This window comes from Barbus barbus (assembly GCF_936440315.1).
Source record: "Barbus barbus genome assembly, chromosome: 23".
In the NCBI taxonomy this organism is placed as follows: domain Eukaryota; kingdom Metazoa; phylum Chordata; class Actinopteri; order Cypriniformes; family Cyprinidae; genus Barbus; species Barbus barbus.
The window spans coordinates 6,024,625-6,047,091 of NC_136751.1; the positions used below are offsets into that span (position 1 = coordinate 6,024,625).

The 22,467-nt window shown below is 38.2% G+C and overlaps 1 protein-coding gene across 1 annotated transcript in view; it reads left to right on the forward strand.

The window, feature by feature from the left end:
- The window catches only part of cntn5 (contactin 5), a gene marked incomplete at its 5' end in the record, with an annotated part of 143,570 nt that overhangs the window by 49,702 nt on the left and 71,401 nt on the right, over window positions 1-22,467 (forward strand). Inside the window, 4 exons of the mRNA XM_079373669.1 lie at window positions 101-203; window positions 12,143-12,324; window positions 17,582-17,718; window positions 18,191-18,320. Of these exons, the coding sequence (XP_079229795.1) occupies window positions 101-203; window positions 12,143-12,324; window positions 17,582-17,718; window positions 18,191-18,320 (552 nt within the window). The remainder of the gene's footprint in view (window positions 1-100; window positions 204-12,142; window positions 12,325-17,581; window positions 17,719-18,190; window positions 18,321-22,467) is intronic.

The window sequence follows — 22,467 nt, forward strand, 5'->3', positions numbered from 1 at the left end:
GCACACACTTTAATGCTGAACTTCCATTTAGAATCATACAATAATATATGGTGAAAGCCATGTGTACACTTACCTTTGTGCATGTCTTATTTTTTTTTAGGAGTGATGGGGGAGTACGAGCCCAAAATTGAAGCGCATTTTCCCCAGACGATACTGGCAGCCAAAGGCATCACAGTGAGGCTGGAGTGCTTTGCCCTTGGGAAGTAAGTACGTTGGCATAATCAAAGACACCCCCACCCACCCAGACGGCTTCCCGACATTGCGCCACCTGAAGGTGCCTTTCTATCACACAAAGGCAGAACATGCACCGTCGCTCCCTTGAAACACCTCTTTTGCTGTTGGAATCATTAATAATCATAATTACAACCAATTTAACCAGTCAAACCACTTTCTTTTCAGAATAGAGAGCAGAATGCATCCTCCAGAGATGAGATGGTACCAGGAGGATAGCTATTTTTACTCCTAACTCCGCTCTGCTGTTAAATGAGCCCTCCACAAGTATTGAACTTTGCACCATAACTGATATAGTGGCAATTTCGCTGTGATTGGTGTAGAAACAGCGCCGAGATTCGGCCCCTGGGAGCTGTATATTCTTGTAATAGTTGTACGGGGCGGCAGAGGGTGAGGGCCAGGGGTTGCCAGGGAGGAGAGCGATTTGAGAGTCTGTACATGCCATTGTTTGGAGGATGCTTTTAATATCTGTTCTGTTCACATATGGTCAAGAATAGCACAGTGAGAAATGAAAGTGGCCAGTACAGAGCCACAGCCAGGAGGCAGAAAAGCACTCTGACATTCAGTCAGCGCAGAGCACTGACTCTAAATGATGGACCGGTGAAGCTTTTTTCCACACATGCTTAAGATGTGCTTCGCCATACCATGCTGCTCGCTTACACATGAAGAGATCATGGAAAAAGCTCTCTCTGTTTTTCCTTGAGCAGAAACAGCTGCCATAACATCGGGCTTGTTTTTAGTTAACAGCAGATATATGAGGCTATATGAATGCTGTTTCTCTAGAATTAAAAAGTGGTTGATTGAGTTGTTTTTGGGAGATTTTTTGATATAATTGCAAGTTAATATAACAAAATATTAACCACAGAGGTATTCATTTTTTAAGCTAAATATTTCACATAAAACAATAGATATATAGGTAATACTTAGAATAGGGAACACTTATTCACTATCAACTACAACTTTTCCCTCAATAAATTCCCTCAATAAAATCTAAATATTGAGAAAATTGCCTTTAAAGCTGTCCAAATGAAGTTCTTAGCAATGCATATTACTAATTAAAAATGAAGTTTTTATATATTTACAGTAGGAAATTTACAAAATATCTTCATGGAACATGATCTTTACTTAATGTCCTAATGATTTTTGGCATAAAAGAAAAATCAATAATTTTGACCCATACAGTGTATTGTTGGCTATTGCTGCATTATTTTATATATTTTTTTACTTATTTGTTTTTGTGTTATTTTCTCATTTATTTGTCATTATCAGGTTACATTCTGTAAAACTTTCTTTGGGATTCTCAGTTTGTAGCTTAACAGAACTGATAAGGTGTTTTGCATAAAGGAAATGCGATTCTGCATTTTAAATACATAATCCAGTGTCATCGTGCTGTAATTCTATTTGCGTTTGTTATTTGTAATGAATAATTCAAATGCAAAGCCTATCAAGCGCAAACACCTTCTAAGCCAAACTGTTCTAAGGGCCCAGTAATTGTTTACAGTGCCTTCAAGGACCCCTTTGTGAGGAAATGTCGTTTACAATTAATTATCCACATTAGAATAATAAGTCATTACTTAAACCTAGACATTAATCTATGTATTCCTGTTGGCTTCTCTCTTAGTCCAATTAAACTTTACAGACTCTCAGCTCGCTACTCAGTGAATGAAGAAATCACTGAGATCTCACCAATGGCCTTTCCCTTTGTTCGCATCTCATTTAGTGCCGATAGCGAATCCTCCAGTGAACTTTAGGCCTCGCCCCCCTTACCCACAAATAAATGATTTATCAGTGTACGTTATTAGAAAATGCCACTCCTCATAATGAACTAACCTGAACTAAGAATTACTTTAGTTCCATGCTGTCACTCAGTATGTATGACAACCTAACAGTCGGGGCGACTAAGGGCTTGGCATTGTGTGCAGGGAAAAGGCTGGAGCGTTTATTGTCAGTAGCGCGGGCGGTCTGCCCAAAATGTCTGCAGGGATGCTTTTCAGAGCCGGCATTGTACCGTACACTTTCAAAGGCAAACTGCTAGCTTATAATGGTGAATGGGTCTGGTGCCGAAAATGTTACCGGGGCTACAAGAGAGGCCGCTTTCATGCATGCTGGCATTTTGTTGAAGGTATAACCTTTCTGGATGGTTCTCACACCACTTAAGAAATAATGGTTAGATATTTTGTTATGATTTTTTTTTTATTCAAATTATTTGCTCTTGAATATTTTCAGGGTTAGACAAACAATATGAATGGTAATTTTTACTCATAAGAATTTAGTGGAGTGTTATTGTGCATTTTAGAGCGAATTGAATTGATTTCACATTATAATAACCTTAATTAAATTAACCTTGAAAAAAAAGAGAAAAAGAAATTGATACTTTTACTCAGGGCTGTATATTAACTTTTTTTTGCACATAGCACTGGTGCTATAGAGGTTGAAAGTTTTGTAGCACAGGCCAAACAGTTGTAGCACAATTTAGGGGTGGGCGATATGGCAAAAATATCATAGCACCATTGTATTCAGTAATATCACCATTCACGATTTTATCACAATTCTTTGTTATGTTGGTTTTACTATTTTGCAAGTTGCCTGAGCAGTACAGCCAAACTAATTTCCCTATTGTAAAAAAAAACCTTTCAAGGTAACAAAATATAAAATAAAAAAGAACGGCAGACTTTTAGGGCAAAGTGGGCGAAGATAAAAATATTTGTCATTATTTTATCTTTGTTATTAGAAAATAAGAACAAAAGATATGCATTACAAATACACATAATATACAAATAAAACAAACAGTGCTTTATTTTTTAGGTACAATATTTAGCAGTAACATTAAATATTAAGGTCACACTTTAGAATAGGTAACACTTGTCAACTATATGGTGGGGTGGTGATGGCGCAGTGGATAAGACACATGCCTTTGGTGTGAGAGACCCGGGTTCGAATCCACTGTGAGACACCAATGTGTCCCTGAGCAAGACACTTAACCCCTAGTTGCTCCAGAGGCGTGCGACCTCTGACATATATAGCAATTGTAAGTCGCTTTGGATAAAAGCGTCAGCTAAATGAATAAATGTAAATGTATTAACTACGACTTTTCCCTCAACAAATTCTTAATTCGCTGCTTATTAATAGTTAGTAAGGTGGTTGTTAAGTTTAGGTATTGGGTAGGATTAGGGATGTAGAATAAGGCATTAATATGTGCTTAATTAGCACTAATACATGGCTAATATTCTAGTAATATGCATGTTAATAAGCAACTAATAGATGAAACCGTAAAATAAAGTGTAACCAATATTAAAATAAAACACTATATACACTACATACATAGATTATACATTTATACTGTATTAAAGTTCATCAGTCATGAGCAGTGAGGGATTTTTCAGTTTTATTATTATTATTATTATTATTATTAATTTTCTGTTTAGTTTTTTTTATTATTATTAATATTAAAGGAATAGTTCACCCAAAATTTAAATTCTGTCATCTGTCTGTTAATTATGTCATAGTGTTTTATTTACTCACTCTCAAGTTGTTTTAAACTTGAATTAGTTTCTTTCTTTTGTTGAACATAAAAGTTTTTTTTTTTTTCCTTCTGTCAAAGTCAATGTTGACCAGCTACTGTTTGGTTACCCACATTCTTACCCACGGGGAAGTCGTGGCCTAATGGTTAGAGAGTTGGACTCGTGATCCAAAGGTTGCGGGTTCGAGTCTCGGGCCGGCAGGGATTGTAGGTGGGGGAAGTGAATGTCCAGCGCTCTCTCCACCCTCAATACCACGACTGAGGTGCCCTTGAGCAAGGCACCGAACCCCCAACTGCTCCCCGGGCGCCGCAGCATTGGCTGCCCACTGCTCCGGGTGTGTGTTCACGGTGTGTGTGTGTTCACTGCTGTGTGTGTGCACGATGGATGGGTTAAATGCAGAGCACGAATTCCGAGTATGGGTCACCATACTTGGCTGAATGTCACTTCACTTCTTCAAAATATATTATTTTGTGTTCAGCACAAGAAAGAAATTAATACAGTCATGCAACATTTGGGACAACATGTGAGTGAGTAAATAATGACATTTTTGGGTGAACTATCCCTTTAATGACAAGCAGCAGCATATTTATACTGTCCCTTTAAGAGATGCACGCATCCGTTCCTCTCTCAACTGTTTACTTTCATTTTAGACATAATAACTAACTGTGTTTATATGAAGAGTTTGGTTCCAAAATTCTATAAATCCATTTTGATTTACCAAGAAAGTGGCAAGATGAAAACCACTATTCTGTTTCAAACTTTCACATAGCATCTTTAGGTTATAATAACATTAAAAATTCAAATCCAGATTTTGATTTTCAAAGATTTATTATAAAAACTCATCTTTTTTTCCCCAAAATGCAATAAATCCATGAGTTTTTTTTTAGTTTTTTTTTAAATGCACTAAATCCACTGAATTAATATAAAAGTTGTTTTTTCATATTGAACATATTGAAACACAATTCATCTGCGATTATGAACGCGATATTGCTGTGATCTATGGCTCTGTGTATTAAATGCCTCTCCATCTGGAAGTACGTGATGAAGAACACAGGACCGGCTTTACTGACGAGATGCGCATGACAATCACGTGCGATTTATCGTGCCCCCCTAATTTTTGTTTGTTTGTTGGTCACAAAGTAGATGAGGAAGTCTAGGATGTCGGTTGTATTCAAAGTGCCGCCATTAGCGGTACTGTTTACAATGCGTGGAATGGTGCGCTGTGATTGGTTGAGTGGATATATCGCATTCTGCAGAGAAAGGAGACTGGCGTTTGTCGCAGTTTGGAAAAAAAGGGAGAAAACATGACAGAATAACATGACAAATATTGCATTTTGCATAAAATTAAAAACAGACTTTTCAATACCGACCAGATACAATACTGATTTTGGTTTTTTTAAATGGCGTTTATCGTGTTTTGGAACCAAACTCTTCATATGTAAACCTTGTGTGCTTGATAGTATTAGTCGCGAAATCAATCAGACGCGAAAGACAACTTATAAGTTGAGTTAGTCTTTAACTTTAGTCTAGAAATCAGGGCTGCGTTCAGCCCTGACAAAACGGTGCAAAATGTTTATTAAACGGAAACGGTGATGCGTTGAACAGCCTGTTCTGATGACGCAAGTGTTGCAACTATGGCAGCTGAGAAGGCCATTCTGTGTGTTCTTTGTGAAGAATTTTCAGAGCGTGATAAAATCGGTATAAATACATTTTTAATACTACAAAATATGCTCGATGTTACAGTCACTGCCCTTGCCATCCAGAATAAAAGACAACATCCCAATGGAGTGAAGGGATTTGTGGAAACTGTGGTTCCTAATTATTGTGATCCAACATTTGCCTCGCATTTCAGGATGAAAAGAAATTTCAGGTGAAGGATAATCCACTTCTTACCTCCGAGACTGTGTTATGATCTATATGACCTTATTATTTTTATTGTGAGTATTAGGCTTATCATTATTGCTGATCACTGGTGTTGTGCTATGATTTTGTAATATTTACCATTATATAATCAGAGGAGCATAGAAAAGTTTATGAAAGTGTCACTCCACAATACAATAGCAAAATATATAAATATGTATAGTATTTTTATGTTACATTAATCACTGTCTAGCACACCTTCCTGAGGAAAGGATATGGACCAGAAGACATTGCATTATTACATATTTAGACATACTAGAAGTTCCAGAGCTATACTTGTGCTCTTATTATTTCACTTATTTTGCCTTTAATGTAAATAAACATGTGTAAACAATATACTTGCTCTTGTGAATTTTTTTAGATGTTAATTACATTTACTTACACATTCATCATCATCATGTTGATATGCTATGTTACTATAAAACTCTTACGACAAACATGTCTTCTAATATCTTCAATTGTTGCGCATACCGAGCTGCAGCGGACACATATTAAATGAGTTTAATATGGTTTGCGGGGCCCCGGTGCAGGTTGTACCAGTGGGCCCTGTTTGAAATCGTTTAATTTGCATATTCATTCAATTTATTGATTTGTGGTATTTACACAATGTTTAAGTTTTTTAAAGTTTGTAGGTGTCCAGGTACAGAAACCGAATAATCAAATGTAAAATATCACTGCATAGTCTTTACTGTAAAAATTAAATACACAGTCAAACCAAAATTTATTCAGACACCTTAAACATTTCTCACATTATCACAGGTTATTTGCTATAGTTTATAAAATGGTAAAAAAATATTACAAGAACTCAAGAGTTAAACTGTCAGAACAAATGAATCTTGATAATGTCAGATAACTTTGATAGAAAGGTATGTAATGGATTACAATCAACCAAAAATTCAGACAACTGTTAGTCTGAAAGTATTTACACAACTATCACTTTGTTGACCAATTACCAAGCAATGCTTCATTTTGTTCAGTCTGTGGTGTAAAAAGGTTGCATTAGCAATTAAAGAAAAACACTTAAGCAAAACATGGTCAGGTCAAAGTGCCTGAATCATTTTTGGTACCAAATGTTTTATAAATTTTACTGGTAGTCCACTGTATGAAGAATTTCATTGAAGAGCAGTGAGTGAATTTCTTTCTTTCATTTTCTTGGATTAACATTACGGACACCAACAGCAGCTAGTAAATTAGGCGCGGTCACTTTAAGAGACAACACATCCATTATAATTATACACATCAGATTTCTTTCTCCACTGTTTACTTTCACTTAAGACATAACCAACAGTTTTTTCGAGGATACTCTCCAAGACGGGTATTTTGACATAATTTTGTAGAAGAGACAAATTTTGTGTTTAAGCAGGACACGTCTCTTCGTGCGCCCTGTGTGCACAGAACACCCCATGCGGGTGCTGAATTGGGCTCATTCACATCTTTTTCTATTTGCGTGTTTAAACTGCGATTTGTACTTGTTCGTTCAGGTGCAGGAGGAGGCTCTCTGCGTGTGCACTGAACACCGATCGCGAGTACTCAGTTGAGCTTTTCCGCGCGTCTTGTGTTTGAATGCTTTAAACTCTTTTGAATGTTTAAATTGGCAAGGCTTACACGTGCAAATGATAAGCTCTCGTGACGACGCACAGCAGTGACCCATCAACTGTCCTGAGTGTCTTTTTAGGCTGGGCCCCTGCTATTGTCACCACCTTTCACCCCACTAATGACGGCCCTGCACACACACACACAAACAAGCACAACAAAATCACTTCACACTACTAAGCAGCTGTATGAACATGCAAAACTGTATTGCACGTATGCTACAGTGGTAAATTTATTCATTGCACAGACCAGTTTTTTCATAGCATGTGCGACATTTTGTCTCTATGCCTCTAGACCAGCTGGACATCGTGACACATGATAGCAAAAAAGTCTCGATATTATTGTGGTCACATGACAATATGAAACAATAGGTCTTCTGGGCAAAAAGTGTAGTTTTTAAAATATATTTAAACTTCTTATTCTTTAAATTTGTGTTATGGGCCATTATGCTTTGGCACAGTATCTGTCAAACGAACTAAAACCGAAAGCTCAATATGCTTAATCCCTTCATCAAGACAAAGCGACGTGTGCACTTCTTTCAGGCGATCAGCTTGTGATCAGGTGTTTTCTGTGCCTCAGAACGGCTCAGTTCACTGTGAATAAATGCAGTGAACTCGTTTGTTGCATGTGCTGTGAGTTTAGTACCCATTTAGGAACGCAACAGCCTCCAGTTATACTTTATTTTCGAGGCAGATGATTACAGCATTTCACTAGATTTGTAGTGAGATGCATTTTTGTAAACATGTTTTCACTGAAGCTGGAGTTTCCTTCAAAATACAAAGCTCTACTGCCGTTTCAGTCAAAATAAAAGCTTAAAAGTGCAGTATGAATTGCTGACAGCTAGTGGTTTAAATGCAGTCCAAATTCAAAACATCTCTTTCAAGTGTAGAAATTAGGAAAGAAGTATTGTAATTTCCCTCTTGTAGTGTAAAGCAAAAATAATATACCTATTAATATAAGAAATATAAAAATATGAAATATTTTTTTTCTGACCTAAGTTTTCTTAGTTAAGAACATGGGTTGGAGCTCTTAATTTTGAACTCTCAAAGTGCATTGAACAGAATAATTTAACTTTAAAATTTACAAAAAATGTAACTTTTTTTTAAATATTGCAATAAATATTGTATCATGGACTTCATATAACAATATGTACATATATATATATATATATATATATATATATGAGACAGAGACAGACACTGTCTCTGGCCCCACACACTTTTACGAAGTGCATGGATGCGGCTCTTTCCCCTCTAAGACAGATGGGAATCCGCATTCTTAACTACCTCGATGACTGGCTCATTCTGGCCCAGTCAGAGGTACAACTACTTTCGCACAGAACCCTCCTCCTCAGCCACTTAGAGCGCCTGGGGCTCAGGGTCAATTTTGCCAAGAGCGCACTGTTTCCCAGCCAACGGGTATCATTCCTGGGAACAGTTCTGGACTCAGTTCAAATGAGAGCTGTTGTAGCGCCAGAATGTGCTCTGGCCATTCAAAAGCTTGCGGCTTCCTTCGGGAGCGGCACCGTTCGCCCCATCAAAACGTTTCAGAGAATGCTGGGCCTCATGGCCGCAGCATCACCAGTGCTACAGCTGGGCCTGCTCCGCATGCGGCCCCTTCAGCGCTGGTTGAAACCACGGGTTCCACCCCACGCATGGTGACATGGTCGCCTACATATCAGGGTGAGCCAGGCCTGTGTGACAGCCCTGGCCCCCTGGAAGAACCCACAATGGTTGGAAAAGGGCGTGACCATGGGGATGGTCTGCAACAGGAAAGTTGTCACGACAGATGCCTCCAACACGGGTTGGGGAGCGCTGTGCGATGGCGAACTGACATTTGGCCTTTGGTCGAAGGCGGAGAAAAGCCTCCACATCAACTGCTTCGAGATGCAAGCAGTATGTCGAGCCTGCCAGTTTTTCCTGCCAGAGCTAATGGGACACCATGTGCTTATCCGCTCAGACAGCAAGTCTGTGGTGTCCTATATAAATCACCTAGGGAGGTCTCTCCTCGAAGCGCCTCTTCATTCTAGTAGAGCGCCTTCTGGAGTGGGCTCAGCTCGACCTGTGCTCGCTGAGAGCAGCACACTTGCCGGGCAGACTGAACTAAGGAGCGGATATGTTATCTCGGAGCAACGTCCCCTCGGAAGAGTGAATGCTCCATCCACAAACGGTTCAGACGATCTGGAAGATCTTTGGCAAGGCCGAAGTAGATCTTTTCACCTTCAAAGACAACTCTCACTGCCCAGCTTATTATTCAAAGGTCAAGGACGCATTGGCTCACGACTGGCCCAACCTCCTCCTTTATGCATTCCCTCCAATCGCCCTTATTCCACTGGTCATCAGGCGGATCAGGGAGCAAGGACACAATGTCTTATTGGTGGCCCCCTTGTGGGAGAACCAATCTGGTTGTCGGAGCTGACTCAGCTGCTAACCGCAGCCCCCTGGCCCGTGCCCCTGAGACGGGACCTTCTCTCTCAGACGAATGGATCATTATGGCACCCCCGTCCCGAACTGTGGGCCCTTCACCTTTGGCCGCTCGATGGGAGCCTACCCAGAGCGAGTGCTGAACACCATTTCTGAAGCTAGAACCCTGTCTACGAGACGCCTCTATGCCCGTAAATGGTCGGTTTTCTCCGAATGGTGCCTAAATCGCGGTGAAGACCCCTCTACCTCTGAGTTAGCGGTGAGTCTGTCCTTCCTGCAAGAGCTGCTGGATAAAGGACGTTCTCCCTCTACTCTCAAGGTGTTCGTATCGGCTATAGCGGGCCAGTCAGTGGGCAGAGACAATGCAATTGTCCGCTTTCTAAGGGGAGCCATATTACAATGATAAAGGTACGTACTGCTTTTTTACTCTGCGTGTTTGGATGTGTATTGCTTACATTCCTGAGATACAGAACGAGTACTGCGTACTTTGCCGTGCCAGGTAGCTGCACGACTCAGTCGTCGCTTCAGTCGAAGTAACCTGAGGATCCTATGGATAACGGCCGCTTATATAGCCAGATAGCCCCACCCATTCTGGCGGGATCTGGCGGGCTTCGTCGCCATAGGCTCGTGCAGCTCCGCTGCCGACCCATTGGTTCGTTTTATACACACTGCACGAACCAATAGGCATGCAGTTTCACTGCGTGATTGAATAAGACTTCAGTTCAGGAGAAAAAAAGCTTTTTCCCATAGCGTCTTTAACAAGACGCAGTACTCGTTCCGTATCTCAAGGAACCGAGGTTACGACAGTAACCGAGTACGTTTTCAAATTTCCCAGCATGTTAATATTGTTTTGAAGTAATAACATGATATTCTTCAAGTAATTTTGCGAAAATGACGCTTCATTAATCGAAACTCTGTAAATTTGTGTGAAAAGGACTAAAAGGCGTCTGAGTTTTACTGCCTCTAGTGTTTGTTTCTTTAGGAAACTGCAGTCATGTACTTATATTTTGCATCTCGCTAAAAAGTGCACATCTAGTATCCACATCTAGCAATGCACTTGATATCTAAAATTATATTTCAAGATTAAATCACTGAAGACTAAATGTTTACTCTACAACTTAAATGACCCCATGAGGTTTATCATAGACCCATCGTGATTTAAACTGACAGGACAGAAATTTCATCCTGTGTTGATAAATGGTCTTGTACAATTTAAGCGGATGTAGAGGGACAAAAGGACTCAGAAATGTGAATTTTTTATCGAAGGCCCTGCGGATGATTGATGCTGGTGTCTGGGTTTTCCTCGGTGTCACATTTCCATCGTTGGAAAGCTGTGAAATGGAGCTGTCACTATGTAGCAGTGCTGATCGTGTCTGATAGAGCGGGTTATCTACGCGCGGGTGCCGCACCTAGGAGGTCATATCACATGCCCGCCACAGCCACAAATAGGAATGGATGGCAGTGTACAAATACTGCTTATCTACACAGCTATCTAGACCTTTATTGTGTTACCCAGTACACAGCCACTTACAGAGAGCTGCCATATCAGATTGTCCTGTTCGTACTTTCAAAAAGACCATGGTATCAGCTTTACAAATTAGCACAGATACACGTTTTGGGCAGAGATAAAGGAATTGCTTTTAGAAAGTTTTTTTTTTTTAAAGATGATATAAATAAAGATGATGTAAATAGATATATACTATTTACACTGCTAGCTTTGCCAGATAGATTGGATCACAACAGATGAGTTTTGTGATGTTGTTAGTTTATGATTTATGTTTCAATAAAAGCCACAAGCCACAAGATTTCAACATTTTAAAAGTCAAATTCCTTCTACCAATCAGAGAGTTTGCTGATACCTTTAAAAAGTTGCCAATTTATTGGCATTCATTGGTATTTAGCAGCGACGCCCACTCCTATGAAGCACTGCAAATTAATCTAATCAATTGAAAGCATAAATTATAACTTAAATTATGTTGTTTTTCTACTTATAACAATCAGTGATTTTTTTTATTTATTTATTTATCTCATTAGCTTCATGGGATTATTATTAAAATTTTAAATACACAATCGTGTACCTTTTTCTGATTTTATTTTTATTTATTTTTTCTGCTTCAAATCAAATGTTGTAATGCTGTGATTCATATCAAAGCAAAGAATTCTGACACTTTTTGACTTCTTTTTTCAGTGGAGAAAATAAATGCTACAAATATTTCCAGAAAAATGTATCTTTTGCAAAAATAATGACAGCTTTTCAGAAAGGATTTCTGAACACTCCCCTCCAGCTGGAAAGAGAAACAGATAGTCCCACCATAAAATCACACTATTGGTTGAGCCAAAGTCATGCTAGTTAATATTCTCAAACAAGCTGTGATAAGATAAACTATTAAAGCATTAAAAATGACATATTACCTCTTTAAAAATGTATTTCTTGCATATATTTTATGTTCTCAGTCCTGTCCCCACTATCACCTGGAGGAAGATGAGTGGGAACATCCCCAAAAAAGCCCGTCTGCGCAAATCACAGGCTGTTCTTGAGATCCCCAACATCCAGCTAGAGGATTCTGGAAGTTATGAGTGTAAAGCTGAGAACACCAGAGGAGGCACAGCATTCAGAGGACATCTCCAGGTCTACAGTGAGTACAGCTCTGCTTCTGAAAAATCTGTGCAACAAGATCATTAAAAAGGAAAGTTCTTTAAGGTTTATGTTTGCAATATATATATAAGAAGAGAAACAGAATGTGAAAATAGTGAAATAGTGAAAGCCAAGTCGAGTTTATCCTACGGACTTGATTGATGACTCAAATCATCTGGTTTATGGGGGGGGGGGGTGCTATTTCTTTGAGATTTTTAAGATGAAATATATAAAGATCAAACCAGGTATGGGCAACTCCAGCACTGGAAGGCCGCCGTCCTGCCGAGTTTAGCTTTTATTCCCAATTAAACATACCTTAAAATTCATAGTAACTTCAGGATGGGCTCTGTTGTGGAGGTCTTCAATCCTGCTCCTAAAGACAGACTGTTCTACAATGTTTACTTCCAAATTGCTTCAACACACCACACTGATGATTTTCAAGCAATCTTGAAGACTTTGATTAGCTGGTTGAGGGTTGGTTTGATTAGGGTTGGAGCTAAACGCTACAGCCAGGGTTGAAGACCTCTACTCTATTATAACATCCATCCACATCACAAAACCCTTTAGCAATGCTTTCGCAGCCACCCAGAACTCCCTAGTTTTGGGTGGACGAACACTACTCACATTTTCTTCCGAAAATGTAAAAATGTAAGAGCTATTTGTAAAAAAGGCTTTGAAGTAATGTGTCGCAGTAGCGTGGGAACAGGATCCATTGGGTGCATTTCTGATTAGGTTCCTTCATAAATTAATCCACTGGGCATACTCTCGCTCTCTTTGACTTAATTCTGACTGGCCTTTATGACAGGAGGTATAAATTTAAGCAAAGTTGGCCAGCTTATATTTCTGTCAAAGTTTTCGAGGACAAAATGGCTCTGTCCTCAGAAGACTTTTTTTCCAATTAAATTGTAGGGGCTATTTTATCATTATTATTCTTGCTTGCGTAGCTGAAAATGCTATATTTGTTACCCATATATTTCCCCTGACCCACCGTAGCTTTGATAGAGGCCTAGTACGGGCATCTAGGACCTCCATTCATCTTTCGCAGACTCCTCTCTCCTTATCCGTTCGATAGGGTTTGTGACTTAGATGAAGAGTGTTATGTCATAAAAGTAAGTGTATCAGTGGGCCACAAGATGAATGCAGTGTCCCAGTGATTTTATGAAAACCTGGTTTTAAGAGGTTTATGACTGTCACTGGGATCTATGATTCATCACACAGTCTGGCTGAACAAAGCTTGACAAAACAACAGCTGTTTGTCTTATCCATCACAACAATGTCCAAATATACTTTTATTGTGTTCTTTCTGTTGTCTTCATTAATTATTTAAGTAGTATTTTAGATTAGAACTGTTAAAGGGATAGTTCACCCCCCCAAAAAATGCTGTTAATTTCATCACCCTCAGGTCATCAAATATGTATGTGACTTTTTTTCCTCAGTAGAACAGTAAAGAATATTTTTAGCTGAAACCATGGTCCTTGGTGATTCATAAAGTGAAAGTCAGCATCTACAGAGCGACTACCGAGAACTATAACTATAACTATAAGGAAAACTGTAAAGTTTTACCAATTGTTCTAATTCTAAGAGAATAGCAAAATCCACACCACGGCTAAAATGATAGTGACACAGAGGAACAATATAACTGTAAGCAGTTTCAGAATGATTTTTTTGCAGCTGATGAAAGATAAAATCATTGAGATCCATCTGACTTTAAAAAGCTGAGTATTCAAAGCGGCAGATGACACGCATAAAGTAAACAATTATCACCAGTTATCAGTTGTATTTGTTATTGTTGTTTCATGAATGAGCTATTAGAGTTGAAATACAAGGCACAACTTTAGCCCAGATTTGTGCCACAATTTACAGGCTGGACGTGTCAACACTTGTTGCCAAAAATCAAAGCTAATTCTACAGATTTTGGGCAGTTGGAATCGACCAGTTTCACAGAAAATCACATAGTGTATTACTTTTTTTTTAAAGTTCAGACTATGATTTCATGCAGTCGGAAAATATTGAACATGTTTGATATTTTGAGAAGGAGAGTCAACTTGACTTTTAACTTCCATGTTCCACTCACAAACTACTCACAACTGAATACGGTGGGTCTTTTAATCAAGTCTGGCTCCATTCTGGAATATAACGCCCACTTTTTCCCAGCAAAATCCTTCTAAATATATAAATCAAGTCCCTTAATCAACAGACATTAATGGATCTTTATAAGAAAAAGTCTCTTCCCAGACCACCCAGACTATTTATGGAAACTTAATTGTGAGTAAAGACCCTTCAAAAATCCAAGTAATGTCATCATAGCCAAAGGTAAAATTAAAAGGTAACACTTTAATTCGATAGTCCACTTTAGACATTCTACTAACAGTAAGTAACTTTGCAACTACATGTCAACTAGCAGTCATTAGAGTATTAGTAGACTGTCTGTTTAATATCTTCTAACACTTTATTTTTATAGTCTGCAAGCCCTTTTTGTCTCAACAGATGTGATTGAAGGCTTGCCTTCAGCAAGTTTCTTTCTCAGAGCAGGTTAACCGTCTGCCGCAGTGAATTATATGTCACGTGCAGCAGCCGCAGATCGTCTTGTGTGTTTTGAGTGAGCAACGAGTCAGGTAGCTTCCGACAGGCAGGGGTTTGCATCCTCCTCAAGGTTGCGGCCTGCCATTATTTTCCTGGATTTGGGTCTGAAGTGAGGAATAAAGGTGTGGGTAGTGGCAAGCAGTAAGTTTTATTACCATGTCCAAGAGCTGTAACTCAAGGAGCCTTTGCCAGAGGTTACCCACACCTTTCCTCTCTCCTTTTCTCTCAACCTCATGAAAATAATTCAAGATTAAGATGTTGGTCACACTTCATTTTAAGGTCCAGTTCTCTTTATTAATTATTAACTGCAACTTTTGCCTCAATAAACTCTTAATTACGACTTATTAATAGTAAGAAATTTAGTTGTTAAGTTTAGGTATTGGGTAGAATTAAGGATGTAGATTGTGCTCATGCAGAATGTGTTTTATAAATTCTAATAAACAGCTAATATGCTAGTAAAATGCATGCTAATAAGCAACAAGATAATAGTGAGAACTGGTCTCTGTACTAAAGCGTTACCGAAATTTTAAGTCTGATTGCTTTAAAGATGAATAATACAGTATGTGCCTCCTTAACATGCCTCTAAACATTTGACTGTTAATTTTGTCCACATGAAATTCAAAGACTTTCCTGCGCATGCTGAGTACGAAAGGTCCACTGCTTTCAAAACTTTTCTGCTCATCATTCTTAATGAAAGCACTCCCCACTGATCCTCTCATACATATTCATTCTGCAAAAGGACAATGCGACACAGGCTACCTACAAACTGAAGCTGTGCTTCATGTTAACAAAGTTATCGTCAAAGTTTTTTTTTATTTTTTATTGATCATTATAATTCAGCTGGAGAGCATTTTATATTGTGATTATCTGTATTGGTTTCTATTAAGTGCTTCAAATTGAAAAAAAAGTTACAAGGTGATGCTCAGAAAAAGTTAATTTTCAATGGGAATGGTGTGCAGAAGGGATAGCGGATACAATGCTATGAAAATAGTGCAATTGATGTTGCCGTAGATCTAGTTGACAAAAATCTAATAGGTTTATTTATATTGTAATGCATTAATTAACCATTTATCTAAAATTTCTAATCTCATTTTATACTTTTTATCTTAAAATGAAAAAAAAAAACATACTTATTTTAAAGAAACAAGAACATGGTCTTCTTTTCAACATTAGACTATTGGTTATATATGTATTCTTTATAACGACTTGCATACAACATTATTAATTATTTCAAGCAGACATATTTATTTGTATAAATGAAATGTATATTAATACATGTTAAAGCTACCAGATTGATTCAGTCAGGTGCAGTGAGTGGTTTTCTCTTTTTCTTTTGTTGTTTGATGAACAGTAATGAAACAGACGGTAGCATGTTTATTAAGCTGCTGTCACTTTAAGATCTAACGCACCGATCCAATATACTGATACTCATCCGATATTGAATAGTGAATCCTCACGAAAACAAACATTCTGATATAATTTTGTGTTTATCCGTTCAAGGAGAACGGACAAAAAAGAACTCAACACAGTACTCACATGCTGGATCTCGTCCAAAATTATTCCTAACAAATTTTTCAAAACTGCATTCAAAACTGTTTTTTTGTTTAGTTAGCATCTTGTTTTTATCTGTGGGGGGGAAATAATAAATGAATAAAAAAATTCATTTATTTGTCAACACAATTAACTACTGACAGCCTAGGTAATCGTACAGTGGTCGAGAGAGCTCAACGTGCTGCAATTTCAGAAAACACATGCAAATAAAAAAAGTACCAGCAAATCAAGAAATCTTCATCAATTTGACAGCAGGTGCTGCAAATGCTCACAACACAAACAAATAAAGAAGCGCACTGCAAATGCTCACAACACAACCAAATAAAGAATTTTATTTGCAGCGTGTTTCTTTGTTTGGTTGTGTTGTGAGTATTTGTAATATGTTTCTTTATTTGTTTGTGTTGTGAGCATTTGTAGCGTGTGTGCAGTAAAATTAATGAAGTTGTTTTCTTAATTTGCATTGTTTTTTTCTATTTGCAGTGTGTTTCTTTATTTGTTTGTGTTGTGAGCATTTGTAGCGTGTGTGTTGTAAAATAAATTTTTTTTCTTAATTTGCAGGTGTTTTTTTTTTTCTATTTGCAGTGCGTTGAGCTCTCTTGGCCACCGTATTAACCGTCTATATTGCCCATGCCAGAAATGGCAATGTAATGTAATCAGATAATTAGATTTTTCGAATTTGTAAATAAAACAAAGACTGTTGGATTGTTTTACAAGAAAATACAATTTCTGTCTTTCTACCTAAAAATTTCATTTTTAATACAGTGTGTTACATGCAGATACTTTTTCTTTAATGCACAAATTAAGGTAAATTCATTTCTTGAAAATTGTAAATCCTACAACTTATTTTTAATTTTCAGTGTGGTTATTTATTTATTTATTTTTATGGTTTGTTTGTGAAATAAGTGTTTGATTTTTTTTTTATTGCAAAAAATAAATATATTTTATATAATTAATTATTATTATTTTTTATTTACTTTTTTTTCTTCTTCTTTTTTTCCTTTTTTTTTGTAAATTTCACCACGACAAGTACAAATATGGGGGGGGGGGGGGGGGGGGGGTTCCTTACGGTTAAGCCCTGATCTTATGTTCATATATTCCTTGTCTCCTCTGTGTTCCTGGCACAGCTCTGCCGCAGTGGATCAGCATGATAAATGACACTCAACTGGACAGCGGAGAGCAGCTCCATTGGGAGTGTCGAGCCACTGGAAAGCCCAGGCCCACATATCGCTGGTTGCGCAACGGAGAACCTCTCAACTCACAGGTACGCACACACACACAGAGAGAGAGCTTACTTATGGGAAAGAGAAATCTCTGAGATCTGTTTAATATTTCAATTGTTTGTTAAATGGAGACTTTTGTTTAAGGCCAGAAACATACCTTATGTGAGCAAGCAAGCAACTCACAAATGCTGGGCCAGCACAATGTAAGCTTGTGGAGCCTATTTACATAAAATCTTGCATTACATAGGAAGGTGCTCCAACATGTTTTTTTTTTTTTTTTATATGGTCCTCTAAAAATACAGTCAGACTTAGAAAGCTGTTTGACTCAAGAACTGAAACTAACTGTTATTTAATACATAACATATCACTGAGTGGTAGCATAATGATATATTACTTGTCACATATAAAGGTCTCATGCTGAAGTCACTCTGGCAGATGTGTAATTGACATTACTTTGAGAGGCAGCCTGACAGGTGAACACGTGGTTCTAAAGCAACTGTCGTCTCCCCACAGAGCAGAGTGGAAATGGTGAATGGGGAGCTTATCATTCACAGACTACAGCAGGCTGATTCGGGAATGTACCAGTGCATCGCCGAGAACAAGTATGGAGCCATCTACTCCAGCGCAGAGCTCAAAATACTAGGTGACTGCTTTATAACTATTTCTAGCATCGTATTATTCTAGCATCCAGCATTACATGCAGTAGATAGTCTAGTTTTATCTTAAAATACCTTTACTCATGAGGACATTTTTACACATTTTTACTTGTTTCCTAATCATGCAAAGCAGCACAAACACACATGGCTAAAGCAGTTAAAAGCAGATGCACAAACAAAAAGTAATAGATATATTGAAAAGCATTACGTCTGATGAACAATGTTGAAAAGGCCATTTAACCCCACAGGTGAAGCTTGTGTCTCTCTTTCTCTCTGTGACTGTTGAGCAGGTCAGCAGTTGACAGGCGGCTTTCAATCACACACAATGAATAATCCTGAACCCTGAAACAGTCATTACAGGATGGCAACAAAGACAAGACAGGGCCAAATAGCAATCAATTTCTACTTTCTTTGAACTAAAATGTCTGTTTCAGGGAAATGTCTGCTGGCAACACATTTGAGAAACAAAGAAACTTTAGTGATATTGAGTTAGGTGTCCACAAGGATCAGCTAAACCAAAGACTACACAGACAGAGCTGTCACAAACAGCCCCGCAGTACGACAGGCAAGATAAAAAGAGAGAAAGAGAAAGGGATTGAGGAGAAAAAAGTTATGTTGGATCGTATTTAGCTTGTTTTTCAGTCTCAGTGTAATCAGAACAAAATATTGTTAGAGTAGTTTATGAAAGCGCCAGTGCTCTCAGTCTCTCGATGCCCAGGACGAGACAAAAGAGAGATGCAAACTGGGATTGCGTGTTTATTGGAGACACCCTCGTTTTCTCCCTGTCAGCTTTGATTGTCCCACACAATCCAAGATGCATGTGGTCGTCTTTTCATCACTTTCCTGGGGGTCATTTTCATTTACATTCCTTATTATGCGCTTTTGTTTGTCCACAGAGCTTTGATCATTCTAAGACAAGACGAACACAAACAATTCTTTCTTTTGACAGCATTCATGTTCAGTTCATTGTTGAAGCCTAATGATTCAATGTAGCAGAAACGAAAAAAAAAAAATTAAAGATCAAAAGGAAAAAGAAAATTTAAGAAATCTTAGTAAAAAATTGTAATTGATAAACCTTAGTAATTGATTTGTGAAAAATATGTACGTATGTATGTATGTATGTACACAAACACACACACACACACACAGTGGGGGGGGGAATTATTTGATCCCCTGCTGATTTTGTATGTTTGCCTGCTGACAAAGAAATTATAAATCTATCATTTTAATGGATTATTTGAACAGTGAGAGACAGAATAACACAAAAATCCAGAAAAACGCATTTCAAAAAAGTTAGAAATTGATTTGCATTTTAATGAGTCAAACAAGTATTTGATCCCTTATCAGTCAGCAAGATTTGTGGCTCCCAGGTGTCTCTTATACAGGTAAGGAGCTGAGATTAGGAGCACTCTCTTAAAGGGACTGCTCCTAATCTTAGTTTGTTACCTGGATAAAAGACACCTGTCCACAGAAGCAATCAATCAATCAGATTCCAAACTCTACACCATGGCCAAGACCAAAGAGCTGTCCAAGGATGTCAGGGACAAGAATTTAGACATACACAAGGCTGGAATGGGCTACAAGACCATCACCAAGCAGCTTGAGACGGTGACAACAGTTGGTGCGATTATTCGCAAATGGTAACTGTTCGCAAAATAACCGTCAATCTCCCTCGGACTGGGGCTCCTTGCAAGATCTCACCTCGTGGAGTTTCAATGATCATGAGAACAGTGAGGAATCAGCCCAGAACTACACGGGAGAATCTTGTCAATGATCGCAAGGCAGCTGGGACCAAAGTCACCAAGAAAACAATTAGTAACACACTACGCCGTGAAGGACTGAAATCCTGCAGCGCCCGCAAGGACCCCCTGCTCAAGAAAGCACATGTACATGCCCGTCTGAAGTTTGCCAATGATTCAGAGGAGAACTGGGTGAAAGTGTTGTGGTCAGATGAAACCAAAATCAAGCTCTTTGGCATCAACTCAACTCGCCGTCTTTGGAGGAGGAGGAATGCTGCCTATGACCCCAAGAACACCGTTAAACATGGAGGTGGAGACATTATGCTTTGGGGGTGTTTTTCTGCTAAGGGGACAAAAAGTATATATATAAGAAAAAAAAAAAAAAATAATAATAATATATATATATATATATATATATATATATATATATATATATATGTATATATATACACACATATACATATATATATATATACAGTATATATGGTCTTATTGTCACACAGGCATAATTGCTAAAAGAACAATTATATTAAATGCTAGACATATAACATATAATTTTCGAGAGACTGTGACACACTGAATATTCCCCCTCACTGGTCCATTTCCCTCCAGCTCCAAAGTGCTTATTTAGTTCTCTGGAGTGACAGTCAGAAGAAATGTTTTTTTTTTTTTGGTTGTATTTGTGAGAAATCCTCCAGTTACTCAGTGCCTATGGGGAGAGCTGTCTTCCATGAGTCTATTCTATGTTATGAATGCGAGCACATATTGCTGTGACATATTACACGGCTAACAGCAGCCTTCATTCAGATGAACCATAGCTGCAGGCTGACTCGTGTGCTGCACATCTGAATGTGTGCCACTGCCATGCCGCTCATACCCTGGAGGCCAGTGAAGTGTGCTGCCCAGAGTGAACCGGCAGTGGGTCTCAGAGTATGAAAGACCTCTTAGTATTCACATTGGGAGACGCAAGTCAAAACTCCTTCTTAAAATCATACACTGAGTCGCCCGTAAATGCTGTATGCAACACAAAAAGTAGGCACACATATATTTGTTACCACAAAGACAAGAACATCCCCCAACTCCAGGCTTAAAAAAGTCGTTTATTGGTCCCGACTCTCTCAGCATGTTCCGGGGGTGGTGGATTGCGGGGTCCTTTGGCAATTGCAGAGATTAAAATGTCATATTTTCTAATGTCACCCGTAAAAAACATGGTGCAACCTTTGACTAAACACTCCTGACGAGGCCTGTCAGCATGTAGCTACAGGCCCCAGAAGGCTCCAGCAGCTCTGCAGACATCATCACTTTTAGCCCATATGTGTTTAGCTCTGCTCACTAGAATACTGTCACACAATGTCCTCCCTAGCCACTGGAGTACATGTCCTTGAAAAGCTCAGGCCTTTAATGTAGTCTCTTTATACTGTACATGAACATCAGTATACAGAACTGAGCATCTCTATGATCAGGCATGGAATTATGTATTTTGGTAACAATTTAGATTAGGAAACTATTTACTATTAACCATTGGCTTATTAGCATGCATAATACCAGCATATTGTCTGTGTATTGGTACCTATAAAGCACATATCAATGCATTATTCTAGATCCCTTAACCTACAGTATACCCCATACCTAAACATAACTACTACAATAACTACCTAAGCAATAATTAGGAATTATGACGGAAAACTCTTACACTGATGATACACGGGGCAAGTTTTTGAGAAATTTTATCAGGTAACTTTTTTCAGGACTGTTGCTTAGCCACTTTCCCATTGAGAATGGGTAACAAATTCTATCTCAATATTTTAGATTGGTCGTGGGCCCCGTTTCTCACCTGGTTGCCCGTTAACGGCAACATTTCCCAAAGCTGCCTTGCAACATTACTCAAAAAGTTACCCAGTGTAACATCAGCCTTAGTTAAAGGTGAATATGTGTTCTTTAATCTAAAGTGTTACCTAGGGTGACCATATTTTAGTTTTCCGAAGAGGGGACATAGGTGGGCCTTCGGCTAACGGTATATGTAGCAAGGTTTTTTTGTTTGCCTATTTCGTTTTTATAATAAAAAGAAAACAAGTAGATAGAATAGAAAAAGAATAGGGAATGATAGTGTTAGAGGGTCATTTTTAAATAAAAATAAAACCTGTCAATACAACAGAAAAAGAATAGATAATGCTAGTGTTAGAAGGTCATTATTTAGTATAAATAGAAAAGAAAATAATTATAAAGAACAGAGAAAGAATAGAGAATGCTAAAAAAAAAAAAGTTTCATCATTGGTAGAATGCAAAATGTTTCAATACAAGTATTTCAGTCAAATGTAATTTATGCGATATTTAAAACCTTTAACCCACTTGGGAAAATGAACCCATGGCAACAGTTTAAAAGTAGCCCAATTCT